At 35.7% G+C, this 12,006-nt stretch overlaps 1 protein-coding gene across 1 annotated transcript; it reads right to left on the reverse strand.

The window, feature by feature from the left end:
• Positions 1 to 2,260: 2,260 nt before the first annotated feature.
• Positions 2,261 to 11,238, reverse strand: LOC126819308 (phosphorylated adapter RNA export protein). The gene is made up of 5 exons (XM_050547291.2): positions 11,150 to 11,238; positions 9,037 to 9,775; positions 8,606 to 8,697; positions 7,649 to 7,785; positions 2,261 to 6,041 (listed from the first exon to the last, which is right to left on the reverse strand). The coding sequence occupies exons 1-5, from the start codon at positions 11,222 to 11,224 to the stop codon at positions 5,858 to 5,860; spliced, it is 1,227 nt and encodes a 408-aa protein (XP_050403248.2). The 5' UTR covers positions 11,225 to 11,238; the 3' UTR covers positions 2,261 to 5,857.
• Positions 11,239 to 12,006: the final 768 nt, after the last annotated feature.

The following is a 12,006-nucleotide window of genomic DNA, read 5'->3' on the forward strand; positions in this document are numbered from 1 at the left end:
GTTTTGTGAAAATGGAAGTAGTAGAACTCTGAAACTGGAAGTAGTCACGCCCTGGCTCAAGCTGCCCTTAAACCCCAAATTACAGCCCTAGTGTTGCCACCACCCGAAAAAGATAAAGGACAGTCCCCACTATACGGATAAAAGCCACAGACACGTTCGTGCTTTTTACATTGTTACATATGAAAGTTGTTTACGAGTCTCTCAATTGTAAGGAACAGTTGAACTATGCCAGATAACTTTGAACTGAACAAATTTTATTTCAGAAATTGTTTTTAAAAAATATACCCTATACAAATGTATATGGCTTTGTACCTGAAATTTATACCCATACAATACAGCCATCGCTGATTTTAATGAGTATATTCTACATACCTCATGTTCTGAACATGGTTCAAAGTGAAATAAAATAAAATGTGGTTTTAATGTCTTAACCACTCGGGCTAATGATGGCAGGTATATGCCATGGAAATTTTGTCTGGACATAACGCTATGCCCAACTGTTATTTTGCAACTGTCAAGGTGATCTTTTAATTTTCTACCAATGGTACACACCATGGATGCTACTTCGCTCATAAATATTTCAGATATGTCCTACACGTTTTTCCAAATGTCCGACTAGGGACTGGTTGGGTTATTTTTATCTCATCCAGATAAGTAGACATTATTTCCTTCCAGACCTTGCTTTCTACACCAGACTGTTTAAACTGTCTCCATCAACACCCGGATTGAACCTGGGTCATCTGGTGAGTGAGCAATCCAGCACCCATGTTTCTGAAACAACGACTGCAAGTTTTACAACATTAGCCGTTACAAGATTGGTCTGATATTCATGAACTTATAGAAAAGTTATCCCCCTTTACTGCAGACATGTGAACCATAGTGTTGTTCAGATGTTGTGACACAAACACACTCAGATCATACATGGTGACCTCCGCAGAAACCTTGAACTTTGCAATTCAATTATCACAGGTAGACATTTTAGCTGGAAAGGGCGAGACTTGGTATTTGTGATAATATTTTCTATGGAGGAATCTGAGAGGTCCCCAGCTCGGTCAGTAGTCGGTCGAAATTAATGACGGAATATGCAGGATATTTTGTGAAGGGCTTGTTAAGATGTACGGAGTTAAAGCGAGACAATAATAATAATAGTTTATAAAGCGCCTACAATTCAACTCAGCAAGATGCACTGGGGCTGATCAAGCCTTCTGTTGAAGATGGACAGCACCATACTGACCGGCTCCTTGAACAGGGTTAAGTGACTGTTCTTGGAGAAAACTGAATCATCCATCATTCATCATGGGAAGTATTATCACTTTTAAGAATACAATAATGTAACTTATTTTATTGAAAATGAGGCGCGTTCAGAACTTGGGGTCTGTAGAATGTGTATCATACTCGTATACCAACTTTCATGATTGTAATGATTTTAAAAATAATTATGAATTAAATTAATGAAGTATAAAAATAATGTATCAATTATTTTGAAGTACTTAAAGCTAAATATGTATGCCATACATGCAGCATCACAATATATAAAAAGCTTTCTATTTATATACTTTGATAATTTTTGATATGGGTATTTGTGCAAATAAAACATTATGGTAATTATTGGAAACAATTAGTTGTCTTTTACTTTGGTTTTTATATGTCAACATGGAAATGTAATCGTATATTATCATCGCCCCAGTCCGTCCGTCTGTTTACATTTAGCATCTGATTGTTTTGAAATTGATATATGTTGTTTGCGTTAGTGAGATGAAGAATCCTATTTAATTTCTGTTTATTTCTTCGGGAGTTATGGCCCTTGTTTCAAATTTGGATTACAATGAGAGAGAAAGAGAAATGGGGGGTTTACCCCCACTTGACACAAACTAGGTCATTTCGGGACTAGCATATGGTTCAATTTCATTTCAATAATTCACTTCAATAGGGGTCTTTAGCAGTGGGAGGACCCGGAGAAAACTCACGAGGTTGCACAGGTGCTCGAAATCATGCCAGCTGACTCAATGATAGACCTAATGATGCTGCACGCACACGCTAACCATTCGGCCATCCAACCTTCCCAAGAGACACAGAGAAGCCTCTTGAATTTCAGCAATTTACGTTTATCAAGTCTATATGCACCACTGACAAGGAAAACCGAGGAACTTTCTCGATCAATACAAGAAGCGAACCCAAGACCTCCTGGTTAACATACCAACACAATACCCACTGAGCCACAGCGGCTCCAAAATGTTACATAAACCACAAACTACCTAGCTCAATATTATCTTTTTATTGAAAAAAATGTAGATATTTGAGAAACATGTAACAATATTTTGCAACAATATGTAAACCACACTTGAAACTAGACCAGTAGTTATCAAGACTTAAATCTTAAAACATACATACATGTCTGGGGCCAGTATTTTTTATAACATATCAAACTTATGCACGCTACTGGATCTTGACCGATCTGGAGAATATCTGTCAGTGTTTATACCCACAATTCTAACCTAACCCTTCAGAATAGTTTTAGCCATAATCCACCGTTGTTACAGCTTCAATTTTTACGTTTGACATGTAATTTATAAACCTAACCCTAACCCTGGAGAAAGATATTCTCCAGATGATACAAAGATCTAGTATTATTCCAAACGCATAACATGCTCAGTGGTTTTATTCACAACAATATTTTAGAAATTCAGCCTTTTCATTCGCTAATAGCTAGGATTTTAACTCTCATACAATGAAATAGCTGCCTCCTTAAAATATTTTGAGTCTTCCTGAATTGCGCACCAGGTTTTGCCATTTGGTTAGAATATGATATACTTGGCAAAACCCTTAGCATTAAAGGATTGTAGTTCTCCTACATTTATTATTTGATCAGTTCTAAGAAATTTCACAACAGACAATAATTGATGACTTTGAACTCTGGAGTTCTAAGGAATTTCATTAATGCAAGAATTGGCAACTATAAGCTATGGAGTCTTATAATCAGTGAAACACTGTTTTTGACAACAGTGTCCCTGTAAATTTAACAGACAAGAAATGACAACTTTGTGCTCTGTGCTCTGTTAATCAGTAAGACACTATATTTGATAACATTAATGTTCTTGTACATTTCTCTCAACAAGATAGCTATGTTCACTAACTGTTTACACCTATAATTGATACAACATAGTACAAACAACAGGGCCTATTTTAACATGCCTACAGGCATGAACATGCAGCAGAATTATGACAAATAACCAGGTGCACCAATTTGAATATTTTGTTGACACATTTTTGTGTGTTTAAATAACAATAAGAGTTTTGCCCCTTTATATTTTCGGTAAAATGTCTGACAAGAAAAATTTTGAAATTCCAACACTGCAAATAGCTCTGGATGAAGAATCTGTGCTTTGAAAATCTGAAATCTGTACTTTGACAAAATGCCTTGTGAATCTGGCCAAAGTGTATGGGGGGAAACTTGGCTATCATTATGATCATCGACCAATTTGATTTCTGTTTCAAAAGTTTTGTATTGTTGATGTATTCCCACCACCACCTAAAGCACGAAAATTACATAGCAGAACATCGCCAGGTGCAGGTTCATTTGCTTTTGGATCAACTGTTATTGATACTGACACACGTTTACAAATATAAATATGTTATAAAAGTGTAAGCATGATATCATGTTATCAGAAGTCAAATTCTGGAAATTATCTCGGAACCCCAAAACACTGGAAACCGTGCTTCACCAATAAAACTTTAAAATAGGCCCTGACAAACAAATATACTGCCCAACCAGTTAGTACTCGGTGTTAAAGAAGTTTGATTTCTGAACGGCTTTTACGAAACGAAACGGATGATAAATAATAATTGAAAGTAAATGCTGATGTCTTGAAATTACATCACTGTCATATTCAGTCTTAATTGTTGACCTGAAGTACCGAACCATTTTAGCCTGGAATATTTTTTAAGTTAAACACAGCTAATATTTTAAACCTTTACTTCAAAATTACTGCCCTATAATGAACCACTTATATACAACACCTATATCTTACCTTTCTTATAATACCAAGAAAACTTAATTAAGATTATTTGTAATTCCAGCATCACTGGATAAACTGGAACAAATAACCACAATGACATAATTACACCTGTGCCTTACCTGTCTTGTACCATTATTGGACCTGTACTTTTACCATTATTATAATACCAAGAAACGTTAATTAACATTATTTGTTATTCCCAGTACCACTGGATAAACTGGAACACATAACCACAATGACATAATTATTACGAACTTAATGCAAATCAACCAGACCTGTCACAATCTTTATACTTTTGATGGCCTCTACTGCATAAAGATCTGACCAGCTGTAGTGGGAGATTGCGTCAGGGGTCAAACATGCTGCTTTTGACCCTATGACGTCAGACATTTGATTAACCAATCAGAGTTGATGTTTCTAGTAGGATACCCACAGTTCCGTGCACCACATGCCAACAAGTCACTGCAACAAACTGTTTCTCACATCAACCAGAACGTGGGTTATTTTACAACCACAATGACATGATTATTACAAATTTCATGCAAATCAACCAAACCTGTCACAATCTGTTAAAATAAATTGATCATTTCAATAATGTAAAAGATGAATCGAAAAATAGAATAACAGTCCAAAAATGGTTCAATTCCCTTCAACATGATGAGTAGAAAATTTCACAACATTTAACATCCTCTACAGATGATAAAAAGAAACGCTAGCCAATCTGAATAAAATACAGATATATATTTTGTTTTTTTATACTTTTGATGGCCAACACTACATGAAGATCTGAACAGTTGTAGTGGGAGGAAGCCTCGGGGGTCATACGAGCAATGTTTGACCCAATGACGTCAGACATTTGATTAACCAATCAGCGTTGATGTTTATAGTGGGATACCCAGTTCCGTGCTTCGCGTGCAAAGAACTCGCTGCAACAGACCGTTTCATTGGCTAATCCATAACATCAACCAAAACATGAGTTATATAACAACTCTTCAAGATTCTAGAGTAGTTAAGACAAGTAAAACAAAATTTTGACAAAAACGAAATAGGATCTGTGTTTTAATCAGATTGAAGTGCTGTGTTTTCTTAATAGAACGGTATTATATAATCCATTTCAGTATATTTAAGCATTGATTAAGTTACGAAAAATTGTCTGAACAAGTACGATCTATTAGGGACCAGGAATTGACCATGCTGTTGGATGAAATTCAAAAATCTAATTCACCAAATCAATGCAGAATTGTTCAAAGAAAAAGCATGCCTGTTTTCATGTCGATCAGACTTAAACTGACGGAGAATTAGGTTGTTTTGAAGAGCGTCACTCCAAGAACAAAATGAGTAGCCGTTAGTGACCAGGCTCCCGAGTTCACAAAGCATTCTCAAAATTGTTCGCGCCTTATTTTAACTAAAACATAGCCCTTTACAAAACTTTTATTGATTTAATGTATCAAATATATCAATAAGAAACTATGTGCAAAGTTTTGTGTTTCTGGATCAAAGATATTTATCATAAACAGTGAATTTAAGTTGAGTAAATTCTTAATCCAAGTCTGAGAATGCTTTGTGAACTTGGGGCCAGTTCCTGGTCCAAAAATGTAAATGGCAATCAGCAAATTTAATTACCGATCCTTTAAATCAATCTAAACACTACATATAACCAAACCTATTAAATCCCTTGACACAATATAAATTTACATGAAAACTTAGGATTTTTAATTAACAAACAAAATATTTCATTAAAAAAAGCTCTCACAGTTCCATTTATACTCCTTGAGAAAACTTTGAACTACACTTTTACATAAATGAATAAAAAATTTCTATTTTCGAATTTCAATAGTTCGCTAACTGAGTGATATCTCCTCTTCTTCGGCTAAATCTACCATAGTTTCACAATCATCAGATTTTTTAGGAGAATCTAAATCATCTGATGATGTTTGCAAACCTTCAGCACCATTTGTTCTTACATCGTCACCATCTTGTTCCATTTCACTTTGTTTCTGCTTGATCTTTTGCAGTTTACGTCGTCTAGAGATTAAAAAAAAATATACTGTAAATATAGTATAAGCTAGATTAAAAAGAGAGAGAAAGAAAAAGAGAGAGAGAGAGAGAGAGAGAGGAGGTTTAACGTCCACTACGTCATTTTGGGACTAGCATGGTTCAATTTTATTTCAATGATTCACAGGTGTTTATTCATTCTATACTTATAAAAACATGGTAATGCACAGATTTTTTCTATTTTTCTTTCATGTTCTCTTATCTAGTGACAGTCAATTTTGTTTATGAATTGTCAGATATTCTTTCACAGTCCCATACAACAACTTTTGGTCTTCGAAGGAATTATTAGTGAGCAGAAATTCGCCCATGTATCTGTTATCACCCGTCACTTCAGTCAGTTATAATAGTGGGATAACTCGTGTTTTCCTTTTGCGTTCGTCACTTCCTATTGTTGAAACATTGATTACTCATCTATCGTAGCAATGATCTCTGTGATAAAATAATATTTGGAACGTGTTTAACCAGTTCTATCACATATGTGATAATGACTGGCACCAATATTGTCCTTTAATCAACTCTCGATGGCATCAGATTTCTTTGATATTAAATAGATTAGAATGGTTCAGCGATACTTTGATTTAATCAAATATGGAGGACCGAGACTTAGCTTCGATCAACCAGTACGGTGGTTGAAATTATTGCACACGTCTGTCAAACCTTCAAAGGCTAATATCTTCGCTTGCAATAGAGTAATTTGAATGAAATTTTCAAATTATTCATTTTACATCATCTACTTTCGAACTATTATAGCAAGAATGGCTAGTTCTTTATCTAAATCTTACATAATGTATCTTTAAGATCATACATAAACATAATTAAAAAGTACCTTTTATTGAAAAATAGTTTAAATATTACTCCAATCTTTAAATTTGAACTTTAAGAAGTTGGACATATCAACCGTACATTGGTTTCTTAAAATTTCACACCACCATCTTTCTCTAGCTTAGTAGACCAATATAATAATTATGCTATCCTTTTCATACAGTTGTGCGTGATAACTACAGCCTTCATATTTAAATTGTACATATTCTTGATACTTGAAATAGGAGGTTGGAACCCATGACTTGCTAGATAACAGGCCTTATGCACAGACAACTCAACTCTCAGGCCTCCATCCCCCAAACCAATATGTTACAGGCAATGCCTAGATCAATCTAACATCTGTCTTGGTACTTTTAATGACGTAGTTTCACAGTTTGTGTCTTGGATTAAACTAGAGCAGCGGTGGATCAGTAAGTTTGACGCTGGCTCGCCAGTCTGGAGGGCTCAGGTTCGCTCCTGTGTTGAAGTGGTAGAGGACAGAGGGTCTGACAAGGACAGCTGTCTAGTTGTATATAGGACGGAAAACCGAGGTCCCATGTATAAGTAGGCGTGCACTTAAAAGAACCAGTAACAACTGGAATTCAATGTATACTAGACAAAATTTCCCTCACAGAACACTGTATGGCCGTCTTCATTATCCGAGTCAGAGAAGAAAAGTAAGACGTTAAACCCCATTTCATTTCCATGACTACTGTTTTAATCAAACTGTTTGCTTTGTTGAAATATATATCCCAATAAAGAGGTTTGTAATTTACCTGGACTCTCTTGCAATTTTCACTTTAATTTTTTCTTCTTCAGCAAATATTTGTTTAATATTCGCTTTTGTAACATCCATATCCATCTTTAATAACTGTAGAAATACCCCACCAGGTGTTCTCCTTCTTTCTCCATTCTACATAATTATACAAAGAGATTATACAAATAATCATTCAAACAGCAACTTAAACAGCAAGCCTGGAAATAAGGCACCTGTCACTGACAATGTCAGGCACACAGATTCAGGCTTTGTCAGGCACTAAACATCTGGTGCCTGTCATTTTGTCTGGCACTGATTTGTCTTTTTTAATATTACTGTATTAATACATGTCCGGCACTAAGTTGAAAATGTAAGGTACTATTTCATTAGTGCCTGACATTTTGACTGGTACATGTAAAACCGTTATTTCCAGGCCTGTTAAACAGGCATTATACAAGAGCTAAATCTGCCTATTGCAGGTTTTTCTTTAGGCCTTAAATGTTACATAAACTATTAATTTATTTATTAACATGAGAAGACCATAATCAACTCTTGATGCCATCGGATGTCTGTGATATTAAGTAAATTTGAACAGTTTGGCCATTTAATGATTTAATTTAAAAATAGAGAAGCGTGGCTAAACTTCGAACAACCAGTACCTAATATCTTCGCTCAGAATACAGTAAGTTGAATGAAACTTTCAACCTATTCATTTTACATTATCTTATTTTGAACTATAATAGCAAGAATGGCTAGCTCTTTATCTAAACCTTAATTTATCTTTAAAATGATAAAAGCTGTGGTTGGGATTTTACCGATTTTATTCTTGAAATAAATCCAGTATTCATTTCAATTTCTGCTTATCTGATAATCTACTGAATTCACCTAAGAACAAATCTCATGCGTTTAATATTTTGGTTATCAACCTTCAGCTGAACAATAAATCTTATATATGCCAAATATTTCAAGAACTTACCATGACAAACATACCACCAGACTCCTCAACATCTTCAGTTAAATATAAAAGTTCTAAAGCCTTTCTTTTTCCTAATGTTTCTACAACTCGATCTGTAAGTAAGATTTTTATCAGATTTAAAAAAAAACCAATCAAATACAACAAAAATTTGTTGCAGACAGAGAGAGAGAGAAATGGAGTTAACGTCCACTCGACACAAACTAGGTTATTTCAGGACTAACATATGGTTCAATTTTATTTCAATAAATCGTTTGCGGGTAGGTGTCTTTCCCAGTGCGAGAAAAACAGAGGACTTGGAGAAAACCCACGAGGTTGGATAGGCAGCCCTAGCTACTCCTTGGGCTTCTGATAACTCAATGACGAACTTTCTGATACACCGCGCACACGCTAACCATTTGGCCACCCAACCACCCCGAAAGCAATTTACTTACGCATAAGATCAACTTTAGGTTCATTTAAACTTTTAACAATAGCATTGACAATTTGTGGCACTGAGTCTTCTGCTGTTGCACCAATATGCTCTCTGGATTTTGTTTTATCGAAAGTTCTTTTTCCAATTCTTAATTTTGCTGGCCTTTTTCTTTTTAAACCATGTGACCCTTCCTCGGGTTCTAAATCCACAATTTCGCCAAAAGGATCATCATGTGAAGGACCAACAGCAACAAGGTCAGGTTCAACACTTGGACGGGAATCTAAATGGGATTTTGTGTAATCGTAACTTTCTACATTTCTATCGCACTGTAAATCTCCATCTTTGTCAACTCCGAATCCGATGATGCCCTGAGTTAAAGTTTGTTCTTGTATCACAGCTCCCCAAATATTATTTTTCTTTTTATGAGAGGTTGTTGTGTTGCTATTATTTAGGAATCCAGAAGTAGGTTTTCTGGGTGAATGTATAAAATGTTCAGTTTTAGAATAATTGGGACCATTGTGTTTTGAACTAAATTCTTTGGCTCGATCAGAAGAGAGGTATTTAGCTCTTTTACGATTCCACAATTCCGAGTCTTCATCGCTGCTGGCATCCGATTCATCAGAGTATGCTGCATATGCACTAGATGACCTGTACGAGTTGACCTGTGCGTGTCTGTCTTCTAGTGATTTATTGGCAAGATTTGTTGTACACTGCACGATATCTGGTTGTAATGACTTCAACACTCCACTTGGACCAAGCTGTAAGACACAAATAAATATATAAATATTCAAAATAAAATGAAAACAATCTATTATAAGAATCGCAACATAAATTAACCAAAAGCCTCATTGAAAAAGTTTCATGGCATTATGAAAGTGTCTTTTGAATTTATTCACATAATCTTCAATACACCTCTTTTTATAACATGAAATTGAAAACATCTCATGCAAGTAAGTCCATCCTTGATCTTTTTTTTATGATATAACTACCAACTTATTTCTGCTAAAGTAGGAAAAGGTAAGACATATTTCTTCATACTAAAAGTTTTGTCATCATCACATGTTTAACAGAGGTGGGAACAAATCGTGAGACCTCGAGTCCCGAGTCATGTCAAATCTGATTAAAGATTAGATCCTATTTTGTTTTGTTTTTTATATTTGTCTTTTACTTGTCTTTACTACACTAGAATCTGGAAGAGTTATTATATAACCTGCATTCTGGTTGATGTGAAGGATTAGCTAATGAAACGGGCTGTTGCAGCGAGTTCTTGGTGTGCGATGCACAGAACTGTGGCTATCCTACTAGAAACATCAACGCTGATTGATTAATCAATGTCTGACGTCATAGAGACATTATTGAATTGATGATCAGTTGATTTTATCAGGTTTGGTTGATTAGCATGAAATTCATAATTATAAAATAACCTGCGTTCTGGTTGATGTGAGAGATTAGCCAATCAAATGGTTTGTTGCGGCAATTTCTTGGCATGCAGTGCACGGAACAGTGGGTTTTCTACTAGAAACATCAACGCTGATTGGTTAATCAATGTCGCTGACTTTAGTAGCAGGTCTAGTAGAGTTGAGTACCAAGGCTTCACAAAGCCCTAAAGTCAAGTCGCAAGTTCATCAAATGTGTCACCAAATCATGGTGAATAAAGCAAATTACAACTATTTTCCCTTACAAGGAGTCGATCGAGTCCTTAGCTCTTTCAAGTAACAAGTTGTCACGATGACTGCCGATAAATATTTCAGATCGAGTCAGTCGCACGTCTGATCTTTGATTGATGTCCGAGTTAACATGCCGGCGAGTTCCCTCCTCCGCTGTGTCTGAATCTGATATTTGATGTGGTGTGTTATTTGAAGTTTGACCGCAAAACACGTGGGGTTCATAGAGGATTCATAATTATATATAAGAAAGAAATTGATTTGGTGTCCATTAGGTTCCGTGGACAGCGCGAATTCAAGATAAAGAAAACGCACTAGTTAGTTATCATCACGTTTTTTTCGTCATGGTTTACATTTCCGGTCATGAAAAAAGTTGGTTTTTACTTTATTTTTTGAGTGGTTTAAAAATACAACATAGAAAACAAATAAACATATAGCTTAGCAACATAATTCTGTTGGGAAAATTACCCTTGAATCTTTAACTTCGTCTACATTTTCATTACTATCGGAATCAATCACTTCACCGTCTTCTAAGTCGTCCATTGTTGATAATGAGCTACCTTTATTACCTTCAACCTTGAAAAGTGGTGAAATTGCAGTTGTCTCCCCTAACGTTTACCTTGCGTTGGCTGTCTGCTTTGAGATTTATTTGTTAGGTGTTTTTATTTTTCAAGTTGCATGATAAAAGGGCTGTCACACCTCTTCAGGTGTAATTTTTTTTCGTATGATATGACAAAACTAAAGGCACGGTTCACTGAAGGGGTATTACAGGACTGGTTGTGTAGAAAATGCGGGGCCCAATTTGGGAGGCCAGACGTTACGAATAGGCCTACTAATTTTAACTAGGCCTGTATTCATTCATATTTAATAATTGATCATTTTTTTTTTTTTTTTAAAGTTGGTGAGTTTCGGGGCCTCTTTATAGTGCGGGGCCCTAGCTAGTGGGTATAATACGCATTTCTCATGGGGAGTAGAGAGCGACACCTATCAGTTAGTATAAGTATAGATAAGTAGATTCCCCTGACAGAAGAAAGGGAAATCAAGGATAAAAACTAGTTTTCATTACCGAAAAAAAACCCTAACATTTTTTCGGTAAGATTTTTTTGGTCAAGAGGGTCAGAGCAATACTGGCATCCACGTTAAAAAAGAAATGAAATGGGGTTTAACATCCTACGTTTCTACTCTGGGCTACATACGCCATACAGCGAGCTATGTACGTACTTTTGTCCGGACAGCATGCCAATGTGTACACGGGACCTTCGTTTTTCGTCAAATCCGAACGACTATATGTTGTCCCTTGCCAGGCCCTCTGTCCTGCACCACTG

Source organism: Patella vulgata, chromosome 4 (genome assembly GCF_932274485.2).
Source record: "Patella vulgata chromosome 4, xgPatVulg1.2, whole genome shotgun sequence".
NCBI classification, from domain to species: domain Eukaryota; kingdom Metazoa; phylum Mollusca; class Gastropoda; family Patellidae; genus Patella; species Patella vulgata.